The 13,758-nt window shown below is 46.3% G+C and overlaps 2 protein-coding genes across 2 annotated transcripts; one reads left to right on the top strand and one right to left on the bottom strand.

The window, feature by feature from the left end:
• Nucleotides 1-286: 286 nt before the first annotated feature.
• Nucleotides 287-1,950, top strand: ankrd34a (ankyrin repeat domain 34A). Its single transcript, XM_066722206.1, has one exon. It carries the CDS (start codon nt 295-297, stop codon nt 1,948-1,950), a length of 1,656 nt encoding a protein of 551 aa, XP_066578303.1. The 5' UTR covers nt 287-294.
• Nucleotides 1,951-7,292: 5,342 nt separating this feature from the next.
• Nucleotides 7,293-12,973, bottom strand: LOC136768154 (membrane-spanning 4-domains subfamily A member 4D). The gene is made up of 7 exons (XM_066722205.1): nt 12,873-12,973; nt 12,123-12,282; nt 11,868-11,978; nt 9,446-9,502; nt 9,155-9,295; nt 8,783-8,893; nt 7,293-7,816 (listed from the first exon to the last, which is right to left on the bottom strand). Exons 2-7 carry the CDS (start codon nt 12,249-12,251, stop codon nt 7,547-7,549), a joined length of 819 nt encoding a protein of 272 aa, XP_066578302.1. The 5' UTR covers nt 12,252-12,282; nt 12,873-12,973; the 3' UTR covers nt 7,293-7,546.
• Nucleotides 12,974-13,758: the final 785 nt, after the last annotated feature.

Here is a 13,758-nt window from a genome sequence, read left to right as displayed (position 1 = left end):
TTTAATTCAGCCAATTCAGGTTTGAGCTGGGCTGGAGGCAAAACCTGACGCCCCCCCCCAGACCCCAGGGCTGGAATGTGAAAACCCCCCGGTACAGCTAGCGGCTTTTGGGAATGATGGGACAGGTCTCCGCAGATGTCCCCTGTGCTCTCCTTTCATTGCCCGCCTCGCTGACCCATGTACCCTCTTGTCTGTTCCAGGTCTCTCCCCTCCTTCCCCCCCTGCCTGCTTCTCCTGCCGGCCTCTCCACGATGACTGGGCGGCGCTGACGGACCGGCGGAGGGAGGGGGTGCCATGGGTGACGGGGGGGCCCTCCACACTGAGGGGAATGCCCTTCTTAAGGCTGTGTTCCAGGGCAGGCTGCGGCTGACCCGGTTGCTGTTGGAGGGGGGGGCGTACATCAACGAGGGCAATGAAAGGGGGGAGACGCCCATCTCGGCCGCCTGCCTGGCTGGCTACGAGGATGCGCAGAGCCAGCAGAAGATGGTACGCTACTTGCTGGAAAAGGGCGCTGACCCCAACATCCCCGACAAGTCCGGGCGCACAGCTCTTATGCACGCCTGTGCGGAACAGGCTGGCAAGGAGGTAGTGTCCCTGCTTCTGGAGTACGGGGCCGATCCCAGCCTGAAGGACTACTCAGGGTCCTCAGCCCTGGTCCACGCCATCAACCGGGGGGACCGTGAGACGCTGCAGATCCTTTTGGACGCCTGCAAGGCCAAAGGCAAGGAGGTTATCATCATCACCACAGACACGTCCCCCTCAGGCACCAAGAAGACCAAGCAGTACCTCAACTCACCACCCTCACCCGGCATCGACGACAAACTCTCCCCCGTCTCCTGCATGTCACCCTCTGAGGTGGAGATCCGCACCACCGCGTCCCCGGCTAGCGAGAAAGAAGAAGAGGAGGGCATCTTTAGCTTTGCCCTGTCGACTGCTCTCCCCCTGCCTTCCGCCCGTCCCCTGGGGGAGAAGAGGGCACCCCCACGCAAGCTCCTCAAGAGGCTCAATTCGGAGCCGTGGGGGCTGGTGGCGCCCTCTGTGCTGAGCGCGGCAGCCCAGGAACAGCCCCCCAGGGAGGGGGAGAGGGAAGTAGTGCCTGGGGTGGAGGAAGAGACAGAAGAGCGCCTCCTCTCCGAGATGAACGGCCTGTGCGTCTCTGGGCCTGGCAGGCCCCTTCTTTCACGACGGCATAGCATCGAGACCCACGACCCCATCTCGCCCAAACTCAAGGACCGCTCGTGCTCCGAGGACTGTGCTGCACTCTATGGCTCCTCCTGGGCTGACAAGGTCCAGCAGCACCAAATGCTGTACCGCAGGAACACAGCCCCCGAATCGCAGGAGACAGCCGGCACGGGCCCGGGAATGGTGCCCGGACCAGGAGCGGGTTCAGGACCTGTGCCGGTGGGAGCCCGGGGATTGGCGCACCCCAAGCTGACTCGCATGGAACACTACGAATCGGACACCCACCTGTGTCCCGAATCCATCCCCGGCTCCCCTGATTCGGGAAGGGTATCAGTGGAACGCCGCAAGTACAATGCCTCCCCCCTCTCCCTGCTCACCAGCTCCTCCCGGGAGTCCCTGGAGAGCATTCCCAACTCAGTGTCGCCCATCACTGTCCGCCGGAGACCCCCGGGGCTGCTGGAGCGCAGGGGCTCTGGCACCCTTCTCCTGGACCACATCTCTCACACTCGGCCAGGCTTCCTACCCCCACTCAACATCAACCCCCAGCGGCCTATCCCAGACATCCGGGCCAACGGAAAGCCACCGTCCCCTGTCCACACGGGACACAAGATCCTGATCCCGGTGGCGCCCAGCTCCCCCAAGCGCGGTGATTCCAAGCTGAAGAAGAAGCTAACGAGGCGCCACTCAATGCAGCCCGAGCAGATGAAGCAGCTCTCCAGCTTTCAGGAGGTCCTGACGGAGAAGATGATCGAATTCACAGGGGACTGAGACCCTCCTGGGAGAGGGTTGGGGGTGGGATGGAGGAAGGGGGGGTTTGCGGAATGGGGAGGGGACACAGAGGGTGGGATTGAGGGATGGATGTATGGATTAAAAGGAAGGTCACTCTCAGTGACTCCCCTCCATTCCGGTTTTCACAGGGGCGCACTCTTTCGTTAAAAAGACAAAAAATGTACCGGAGAAATAGCAGCACTCCGGCCCAGATTCTCCAAGCTCTGCATTGTTATTTAAGGCTCAGCCTCCGCATTCGAGCTAGGAATAGACAGCTTGGATCGATCTCCCTGGGGACGCTGGAAAATCCTGAGCTTTTTATTTTGGGTTGGGTGACCTACTTCACAAAAGAGATTAATATTTATTTTTTATTAGCTGCGCAATAAGGAAGAGAATGATGCAACCAAGACGCTCTGGAATTGGGTTGACTGAATTAGTCCAAGATTTTTTTTATTTTTTTTTATGTTCTCTCTCTTTCCTCTGTCTCTCTCTTGCTCCGTCTCTCTATTTTTAGTGACTATAAGTAATGATTTTCAGTCTTTGACACTTCCTTTTTCTCCATCTTTGGTTATTAAAAAAGTGGTAGGGAAACTTTGAGCTAGTCAGTATGGCCCTCAACGTAGAGAGTTTGTGACACCCTCTCTGCAAGCTGTGTATTGTAGTAGTCGTAGTAGTGATGCCAAGATAGCTTGAACAAGGGAGAGATGCACCTAGATAGTTTGGGAACTGGAGGACATATAAACCACGGCTAGCCATCTCTGCCATCATGCTGCACTGTATGGGACAGCTCAGCGCCCTGAAGTGGGATGGTTATTTCCAATTGATCACAAGGAACTGGCATAGAGATATAAAAATCTGGCCTATTTATTTATGTATTATTTATTAATTTTGATAGATGCCCTTTATGCCTGTCTACCCTGGTAAATTCACCAGCGGAACACTTTCAACAGGGTTTGGCTGTGGCTGTCCCCTAGTCTGACAGTGGTCTCCTATGGGGTCCAACATGTCTTCACTGTGCTTTACTGCACTCTACCAGGGCCTAACGCTATACACATGCCATAGAAATATGTATGGTATTTAGGGTAAATGTTACTTTATAGAAATAAGTCCTGATATTCCCTGACGGTCCAATCCAGTAGAGCACAATGAAGTCCTGATGTTCTCCAGCAGTAGAGCCATGAGTTGTAGGTCTCCCACCCTGGGCTTGGGAGAGCACGAATGCAGCATGTTTAATACGCCACCCCTGACACCACCACTTTGTTAAGATTGCATAGCGATCAGTGAAGCAGGTAGTGGTTTAAGAAAGCTAAGAGAGCCAGCGTTCCCCTTCCATGAACAAGTGATTCTTCTTGCCAAATTGATCAATAACAAACGTGTGTTTTGCAGCTATGAGTACTTTAGGGGTGGTCTATTCAATTTAAACTGAGAGAAGAGGCAAAGACCTCCAAAAGACAACATGTGAAAGCACAGACAGAACTCCATTGCGAATGCGACATACGGTAGATATCCAGTGATTGTCTTTAAAGTTTTGGAGCAAATGTTTGTTTGCAGAGCCCCTCCCAAACAAATAACACCCAATCAGGTGTCACCATATTATTTGTTTATTAAGTGCAGTTCCCATATCAACTCTCCCCCTTGTAGATCCCTCTCTCATTTGGATTCCTAATAAATTCTGGCTGAGTTCATTCCGGTCTTTTTGCTCCCGAATGAAGGAGAACGCCCAGAATAGCGTTCCCCAGACACTTCTCCCTGCACTCTCTGGGTCCTGCGCACACTCCGCACCAGGACTCCTACACAATGAGTGCACGCTGTAAATAGTGTACATATTGAAGTATATGAAAGTATTTAAGTGTTTTATATAAGATGTATATGTGCAATATACTGTACTGCTGTATCACATTCCATGTGATTTTGTTTTCTTTCTCGTGTAGAAGAAATATCTTGTTTTAATTTCTGCCAGAAGCAGTCAGAAGCACATTAGAAAGCAGTTTGGTTAATGTAACGGTTAAAGGACTGGGCCACTCCCCACCCCACCCTCTCCCTCTCCCTCGCCCCCTCCCCCTCCCCCTCCCCCTCTCCCTCTGTCTCAGATACAAATAGGTCCATGATGGGGAGTAGGGCTTCTGGGGATTTTTGAGTACCCTACTTTCCTTTAAAGCAGTCCATGAATCTGCCAAAGGATTCCTTGATGTTCATCCCTCTTCAGATCTTGCAGTTAACTGAACATCCTATAATTTTACAGGAGCAGAGTAATCCCCAGAGTAATCTTGAAGGTCTGAAGCAGGAGAATAGAGATATCTATAAAAATGACTTTAGGTCTCCAAATTCATTTTAAGCACACTGCTTTAAAGGAAGAGCACACCTGCGTTTCCCCTGTAGGGGATGGATGAACGGACTTGTTTCTGTTCCACCTCATATCTTGATTGCTATAAGTGATCACTAAAAGGCCGAATTACCGGGGCATTACTGCGTCTCCCTCAGGTGCTAATTAAAAGGCATATCTAAAAGCTGTAGGACTGTACATTTATCAGGGAAGTGGACAATTGAAATTGGAGTGGCCCATCTCCGTTGCATGCTGAGGTAAAGGAGGTTTCTCCAGGAGGTAGAGGGTGCTCCTGTCTGAGCATAGACGTAGTATTGTCCATGGATAAGCATGGTGTGCACCCAACTGGAAATCTGAGGGTAAAAAAAACAGGAGAGCACGTATTGGATAGCACAGTTTTGGCAGCAATAGATAAAAACATATCAAATGAAATAACAGGGTAAACTGACCAACAGTACCTTGTATGACAGAGTGGACCTACTTGGCTTCAAGGACGACTGTCCGAGAAACACGCACACTTCCACAAGTTAAAGGGAAGATTAAAAAAGTAACAGGGAAGGGCTGGTAAAAACACAGATGGCGTCCTCTTGTATTTTGGACTGTACAGATGTCTCTGTTCTAGTTTGGCCTCTAAAAATACTACTACTAATAACAATCATAATATTAAACTAACAATAGGGGGGGAAAATATGTTTCCAAGTATAACTATGGAAGTTCCTGTCTGTGTTCTTAATAAATGCTGCTGCTTTACACTGTTCCTGTCTCTCCACAACGAACTGTCAAGTGCTGCAAATTCAATTCCTGTGGTAACAAAATAAAATAAAACTGAAAAACAAAATAGTGTACGAGAATGCTTATAAGAAGAAAGACACGCTAGTTTTCTAATGCTTGTTAGGAAATTGTACAGTTCTGTCAACGTGTTCGTTTATGCACTTTACTTTTCTTTCGTTTTTCTTTTCCCGGCTGTGTGAAAATGACTATTTGATTGTGCTTTAAACATGGATTCATCAAAATCATGATCATCATCATAATAATGATAAAAATAATAAGAACAGCTGGTTTTAACGTTGCTGTCTAGCCTGGTGTCTGAGCTGATGAACAGGGATGTTTTGTAACTGCTAATCGTTTGAAGCATCTGTCTGTGATCTCAGATCTGTGATCTCAACACAGTGCCTAACTGTGCCTAATCCTAAACCTGGATCACATCAAACCACTGACCATTGTTGATTAACGATCCCCAGTGTCCATAATATCTCCATTATCTTGCATATTTGTCCAAAATGTCAAAAAGTCAAGTCAAAACCTGAGCACAGTAGCAGAATACAATCCACAACTGTAAATAATGCAATCAAGTTATTACAGATAACCTCTACAAATATATACAAGTGATGTCATAATTATGTACCAGGAAGCTGCCACATACCACAAATATGTGGGAGAGCACTTTGAGGTTAATTTAAGCTCTTTAACCACCTTATGTCATAGGGACAGATAAAGGGGATCTATCTATAAATACCAATCTATGGAGCACACATGTATAGATATTTTTATTCTTTCTTTAATTGAAAATACAATTAAAATGGAACACAAAGTCCATGTGGGAAGTGTTGCATGCTGGGAAGCGTTGTATGCCACACCACCCCAGTGCTATCCTCAAGTGCCAGGCCACGTTGCTATAGAGACCATTATTCTCTCCCAGCAGGTTTGACCTTTGCAGGGCCCTGTTTATTGTGGCAGTGACAGGAGGCTTGATTGTACACGCGTGTGCACACACACACACGCATGCATGTATGCTTGTGGATTGATTATGCTTATGTCAGCACCTACAGGTTGGAGAGGAAGCAGAAACAAATGCAGAAATTAAAATGAGACCAATCCCAGTGAGATTTGCCCCATAACTGATGTACCACTGAGAAGCCTTTCATTTTGAGGTGTGTTCTGTTTTCATTGGGTTTTAAAAGGTCACCAAACACACACACACACACAATCCTCTTCTTCAGACTTCTCCTCGAGACCTGGACCCTGACCTGCCTAGACCCGGTCAAAACGTAAAGTGACCTGCAAATCTCTAATTGCAAACCTGTACCCTACTGAGTGTTTATTCCCGAGTAGTGTAAAATGGCTTCTGACACTCAATGAAACCACAAGCCGGGACACAGATGGGTCTGGTTTGGCCTGGGCCTCAGTAGCAGCTTCCGGAATACAAGAAGACCCAATCAAGAATGGAAGTATTGAGGAATGTGCGAGTGAGTATTCCCTTCACACAATGGCTACTGGACCTCACAGTACTGAGATGATACTGGCTTGGTTCTGTCCCGACAGTGAAGACTAGGTTCCGTGTTTAGTGCACAGTGCCAGCCCCTGACATTGATGCAAATCGAACATGGCTGCACACGCTAGGAATTCAGTCCTCCTCCCTTCCAGAAGACAAAACAATGGATGAGGGAAGTAGCGGCATCTAGTGGAGAGCTGCTCAAACTGCAACAGAGGGGGGTATATGTATTTGGTATGGGTGTAGCCAGGTAGTGTCCATTTTGCATTTGTAGATATCGCAGACATTCCCTCACGGGTGGCATACATACATCAGAGTGGGTCCTTAAGGGCCGAGTTGAGTTTTACCCCTAAAAGCGCAGGCTTCGTGACCCAGGGGCCCCACTGAGCTGCTGGCAAATCATTCCATCTGAGTTTTCAGTTACTTCCTGGAGTAATTATCTGACCCAGTCGGAGATTTGTTGTAACTGTACACGGCGGGAGATCTCAAGTTGAAATAACACATTGTAGGATAGCAATTTAATTCTCACACTTTTTTTCCCCCTGTGCTACACCATTTAAGGAGTCAAATCGAGAAGGCTATGGGGTCAGTTCAGATATGAAGTACTCGAGAGCTTGTTCTGCTTGTTCTGTGGGATGGGGGGTTTCAGGAACAGAGTTGAGGAATACTGCCCAAAAGGGTTCCTGGAGCTCAAGCTTAGGGTGCAAAAATAGCACAACACTCTAGTTAAAGGAAAAAGCTGTTGTGTTTTATGGTTATCAGTTATTTTATTGGGGAGAGAACATATGTAGGCCAAACAAAATATCAGCATCCATATATATGCAAAACTAAAGACAGAAAAAAATGATATTAATACAAAAATGATGATGCTGTGTTTAATATTTAAGTAATTTCGTGTTTGTTTTCTTTTGATCCTACAGAGGCTTCAAGTATCGTACAAATGCAATAATTATCGTCCAGCGGGCAACACTGTTGCAGGGACACACAGGACGTGAAGGTGTTCAGTAGTATCTGGGAGCTCCGGCCCGAGGGACTGTTGGCAGCATGAGGTTCTGCCCCTGTGGGGGCACTGTGCAGGTGCAGTGCTGGCATCCCTGAGCTGGGCTGGGTTGGTATCCCGGAGCTGGGCTGGGTTGGTATCCCTGAGCTGGGCTGGGTTGGTATCCCTGAGCTGGGCTGGGTTGGTATCCCTGAGCTGGGCTGAGCTGGGTGTTCAGGTTTGTGCCAAATTGCGGACTGGTCACACTGTAGTTCTGAAACTCCACCACAAGCTGAAACAGACCAATACAGGAGAGCAGAGAGGCAGGAGGAAGGAGAGGTAAGACATTCAGTTAAGGACAATGCACCAGTCCTACATAGCTATAGGATTTTTGTATTTATGTTTTTTTTTTTAATATATTTTATTACTCTTTGGAAACTGAAATATTTATTTTCCTAAGGATTTGACACCAGCCCAGACTGGAGCCAGCGCTGTATGGACTATATCATATTATAGCATAGTATAGTACAGTATAGTATAGTATAGTATAGTATAGTTTAGGGCCAAGACTGGAGTGAGTATGTGTAAAGTATAGTACAGTATAGTGTTGTATAATACAGTATAAGGCCCAGAATGGAGTCAGCACTGTGAATAGTATAGTATGGTATAGTACAGTATAGTACAGTATAGTATAGTTGTGACAGGCCGCTGTCTGTCACGGCATGGCTGCTGCTGACGCCTACTGATTAGGTGCTCATGTGCCGCAGCTGTGCTGCCTGCTCCCTCGCAAACAGATTGTGGACTCACGGCTGCGGGCAATGAGCACCGAGGCGACTGTGACGTCAGCGGCAGCTGTGCTTTATCTATTAAATCTTGCTCCTTCGCCGGGTGGGCTAGCTAACCGGTGAGAAGTAAGTCTGACACGACTACCCCAACTGCCCTGAGCCCCGCTGTTTGTGTGGACGTTTGTGTGTTTGTTTTTGCTTTGTTTTCCTCCCCTTTTTGTGTTTCCCTACTGGACTCACGGGAACCCAAATAAAGCCAGGACACTGTCGGATCCTGAGTCTCTGTCTCTAATTGTGTCCAGCGTTTACAATAGTATAGTATAGTATAGGGCCCAAATTGGAGTCAGCACTGTGTGTACTATAGCATAATTTTGTATAGTATAAGTGATTGCAAGACCCCCTCCACCACCACTACCCGCCCAAACCCCACATCAGCTACTGCCCCCATCTGGGAGCAGCCCGGGGCCACGTACCTCAGAGTTGTTGCAGACAGCTTTGCAGCCGAAGGCCGAGGCCAAGATGGAGACACAGAGCTGCAGAAGGGAGAGCACCACCAACACTCCTTTGATGCCGAAAGTCTTACCCTGTCAACCACAAGAACAGACACGTCTCAGCCCTCGGCATCACGGACGTCCACAGCAGGACCGAGAGCATTGAGCGAGAGATGGTTCAAGCCCGGCCAGGACTAGGCTTATTGTTTCCATTTGAGGGGCCGCTGACCATCTTTTTAATCGAATTGACAAGAAGCTCGGTTAAGCTTCGGGGCGATGTACTTCTTCTCTGTGCTGATACAGAAATAAAGTCAAGAAAACATGATGGAAAATATATATACAACACTAGCATACCACTGCAATTATCTGGTAAGTGTAGCAGCTGTTGCTGCTACAGCGTTCCCAGTACCATACAAAGAAATCCAGAATGATGAGGATGAAGCAGCTGATGGCTGTCAGAGCGCTGAAGACATTCATGGTCAGAGCGGCAGTCACCTGGGAGAGAGAGAGGGACACAGGTGACAGTACAGTCCAGTACAGCAGAGTCTCCAGCCCTTGTCCTGGAGAAACACAGCTGATTCTTAAAAACTTCTTGTGAAGACCACTCGAAGCATAAAGTGTCCTGGCTGGCTGTGGGGCACTCACCTGGGATCGGCTGGGCTGTGTGGCGGCTTTAATGCAGAGGGACCCAGAGGTGAGGTACTGCCGGAGCGAAGAGAGAAGTAGACAGGGGGGACAAGAAAAAAATAAACTATGCTTTTAAAGGGAGAAAACAGGGTGACAAGAAAAGGACAGTGCCTGAAATTTTCCTCATATCTGAACTGTATTTGAACCCCTCCCAGGATTACAGGTGTTGTAAATGAGGAATCTGTGGAATGCTGCTATAAATGAAACTAATAAATTAAACTAAGATCAGGGTTCGAATTACAGGGGGGATTGGGGTGGGGGTTCAACCCCCCTAATTAAGACTTGGACCCCCCCTCCGAAAGATTCAAAAATAAAAATGATGAGGTTGGGGGGGTCGAAACATATATACACTCACCTAAAGGATTATTAGGAACACCATACTAATACTGTGTTTGACCCCTTTTCGCCTTCAGAACTGCCTTAATTCTACGTGGCATTGATTCAACAAGGTGCTGAAAGCATTCTTTAGAAATGTTGGCCCATATTGATAGGATAGCATCTTGCAGTTGATGGAGATTTGTGGGATGCACATCCAGGGCACGAAGCTCCCGTTCCACCACATCCCAAAGATGCTCTATTGGGTTGAGATCTGGTGACTGTGGGGGCCAGTTTAGTACAGTGAACTCATTGTCATGTTCAAGAAACCAATTTGAAATGATTCGACCTTTGTGACATGGTGCATTATCCTGCTGGAAGTAGCCATCAGAGGATGGGTACATGGTGGTCATAAAGGGATGGACATGGTCAGAAACAATGCTCAGGTAGGCCGTGGCATTTAAACGATGCCCAATTGGCACTAAGGGGCCTAAAGTGTGCCAAGAAAACATCCCCCACACCATTACACCACCACCAGCAGCCTGCACAGTGGTAACAAGGCATGATGGATCCATGTTCTCATTCTGTTTACGCCAAATTCTGACTCTACCATCTGAATGTCTCAACAGAAATCGAGACTCATCAGACCAGGCAACATTTTTCCAGTCTTCAACTTTCCAATTTTGGTGAGCTTGTGCAAATTGTAGCCTCTTTTTCCTATTTGTAGTGGAGATGAGTGGTACCCGGTGGGGTCTTCTGCTGTTGTAGCCCATCCGCCTCAAGGTTGTACGTGTTGTGGCTTCACAAATGCTTTGCTGCATACCTCGGTTGTAACGAGTGGTTATTTCAGTCAAAGTTGCTCTTCTATCAGCTTGAATCAGTCGGCCCATTCTCCTCTGACCTCTAGCATCAACAAGGCATTTTCGCCCACAGGACTGCCGCATACTGGATGTTTTTCCCTTTTCACACCATTCTTTGTAAACCCTAGAAATGGTTGTGCGTGAAAATCCCAGTAACTGAGCAGATTGTGAAATACTCAGACCGGCCCGTCTGGCACCAACAACCATGCCACGCTCAAAATTGCTTAAATCACCTTTCTTTCCGGTTCAGGAGATTGTCTTGACCAGGACCACACCCCTAAATGCATTGAAGCAACTGCCATGTGATTGGTTGGTTAGATAATTGCATTAATGAGAAATTGAACAGGTGTTCCTAATAATCCTTTAGGTGAGTGTATATCGTAACATAAAATGCGGTCTGGTTTTCTGACGAGCCCCCCCTCACCGTTTTTCACCCACCCCCACCTGTCTCACAGATTTTCAACTCCCCCCGTTCTCACATTCCGCTAACCCCCCCTCCAGTTGTCATTGTGTAACTGACTAAGATAAATGTATATATATATATATATATATATATATTTATTATCACCTCTTACAGTAATTCTGAGCAAACTTTGATCCCATGATGCACATTTAATTCTCCCGTAAAGAAGTTAATACCTGAGGCGTGGCTGACTAAAGGTGGGTCTGATAGGGACGGGAACTCAGTTTGATGCTACTACACCTACACTTCTTTGTATTTTATAGGGAGTTGTGTGATTTGTTCTTCTTCCCAACCACACACAACACACACACATGTTGGTGCTGCTATCATTATGAGGCCTCTCCATAGACATAATGACTTTTATACTGTACAAACTATAGATTCTATCCCCTAACCCTAACCCTAAACCTAACCACCATAAAAAACTTTCTGCATTTTTACATTTTCAAAAAAACATAATTTAGTATGTTTTTTAAGCGTTTTGAATTATTGACATTGGCAATGTCCTCATTAACCGCCGTTTTCTGCATAATAACCTTGTAATTACCAGTTTGTAACCTAAAAAAAGTCCTCGTAAACCACATAAACCAACCCATACACACACGCACACACACACACACACGCACACACAGACACTCACCGAGACACAGAGAGACACATACACACAGAAACACAGAGGTACACAAATACATGCACACACACACACACACAGCTACACACCCAGAGACAGTGGCGAACTTACCATTATTGTTCCCCAGACATAGACTCCGGAGAACAGGGCGAGACTGTTCGTCCACAAGCTGTCCACAATACCGAGCATAAATATTATCATTGCGATCAAGATCTGTATGGCCTGTGTGAGATAAGCAAAGACAGTCATCGATTGAGATAGCCAGCAGGACGTGTAACTACACTGATATGCAGGGGTACACCACTGTGATCACCTCTCACACACACACACAAACGGACAGGCACAGACAAACAGGTTAGCTCGTACCCCAAGGATTTTGGGCTGCCCATTTAGGAACTTCTTCAAGTGAGAAGGGGGGTTGGACACGAAGGCAGTGGGAGCAGTATGGTTTTGTGTGAAAACCATTCCACTGGGGGTGTAGCCTGGGCTGGACATTTTCAGGAGATGAGATGGAGGTATGTTCCTACTGCAGAGAGAAAGAGGGAGGGAGAGAGAGAGGGAGAGAAGGAGAGAGAGAGTAGTACATTGTTCATTTTAAGACCCCATGTGTGTTAAAAGTCAGAGCATGATTTTAATAGCTGGTACATATTAAAAACATTATCAACAACATGTATATATATATATATATATATATATATATATAGAGAGAGAGAGAGAGAGAGAGAGAGAAAGATACATTATTTTATTTGCAATACGTCTCATCCATCACAATCTAAAAAGTGTCTTCAGCCGTGGTCATGGAGAGCCAATCAGGTTTCTACTGTAACCAAACAATTGATTCCCTACTTAACTATTTGGTGTCTTAATTAGCCCCAATTAGTAGCCCCCATTATTGAAGACCAATAGGAGGCTGGGACCAGGGCTGGAGAATACTGTTCTGTCAACTGTAGTTTGTCATATATATATATATATATATATATATATATATAATTACAACAAGAACCACTTTGAATCGAGTTATTAGACTCCTGAATACTCGCCAGGACCAGGGCTCAATACCACTGGAAAAAGAATATGTGACTAACAAACAAACAAACACGTACATTAATGTATTACCTTAAGTGGGAAGTGGCAAGTGGGAGATTCGTTCCTTCTCTCTCTCACGCTCCCTCTCTCTCTTTCTGTTGCAGTGGGTCCCCTTATAAGTTTGGAGCCCAACCTCCATAACTCCACGTCAATGTAATCTCAACACACCACCTTTCTTGGTAATTTATATCCCTTATAGCAAAGGCCACCTAATCTAAATCACCCACAATTCCCCTCTCCTTATCACATAGACAATTTGATAACATGGTTTTCGAGAAATTACAATAGAGAGTACCCTTAACCGTATATGACCCCTTTGTCTCGGCAGTGGGGCGGGTGGCTACAAGAACACACACTGTATGGGTGCCCTGCGAGGATCACGCCTCTTATCTGGCACTAGATGGGTCTAGAAAGAAATAAGAAAAGACACATTGCCCATCGATGATGTACTCTTTACCTCTGACACTACACACACAGGACGGCTGGGCTTGTTCCCATTATTATAATTATAATTATTATTACAGTTTTTTACAATCACTTTGGTACTAATTTCAGAACCTTTATGTCATTTTTCAAAACTCTAGACACAAAACTCAAAACAGGCTGTCCAATGTTCAAAACATTGCATTGTGCATTTATATCTTCAAAGAAACCTTGCACTTGCAGAATCATTGGTTCAAATTACTCATTTATCATGAAATATCATAGAAACATTAATTTAGATCACCCACACACAAGATACCGATAGTTTCACTGTGTAGTTGTTCGTACAATCATTAAATATTGTAGTACAAAATATGTGATACATGTTTCATTATGGTACTACACGTAAATACATCACTGTAAAAGGACTAGTAGAGAGAATACTACAGACAGTGGAATCATTGAACAAAATCTGAAATGTATTGATGCAATA

The sequence above is a fragment of the Amia ocellicauda genome, chromosome 14, assembly GCF_036373705.1.
Source record: "Amia ocellicauda isolate fAmiCal2 chromosome 14, fAmiCal2.hap1, whole genome shotgun sequence".
Classification (NCBI taxonomy): domain Eukaryota; kingdom Metazoa; phylum Chordata; class Actinopteri; order Amiiformes; family Amiidae; genus Amia; species Amia ocellicauda.
The sequence above is the reverse complement of the archived record's forward strand: the minus strand, read 5'-3'. Positions and strand labels throughout refer to the sequence as shown.

Coding starts and splice junctions, on each gene's coding strand:
- ankrd34a (XM_066722206.1), top strand. CDS start 295: ATGGGTGACGGGGGGGCCCTCCACACTGAGGGGAATGCCCTTCTTAAG.
- LOC136768154 (XM_066722205.1), bottom strand. CDS start 12,251: ATGTCCAGCCCAGGCTACACCCCCAGTGGAATGGTTTTCACACAAAAC. Junction 9,296..9,445: donor CACAGCCCAGCCGATCCCAG/GTGAGTGCCCCA, acceptor TCTCTCTCCCAG/GTGACTGCCGCTCTGACCAT. Junction 7,817..8,782: donor CTGTCTGCAACAACTCTGAG/GTACGTGGCCCC, acceptor GGTCTGTTTCAG/CTTGTGGTGGAGTTTCAGAA.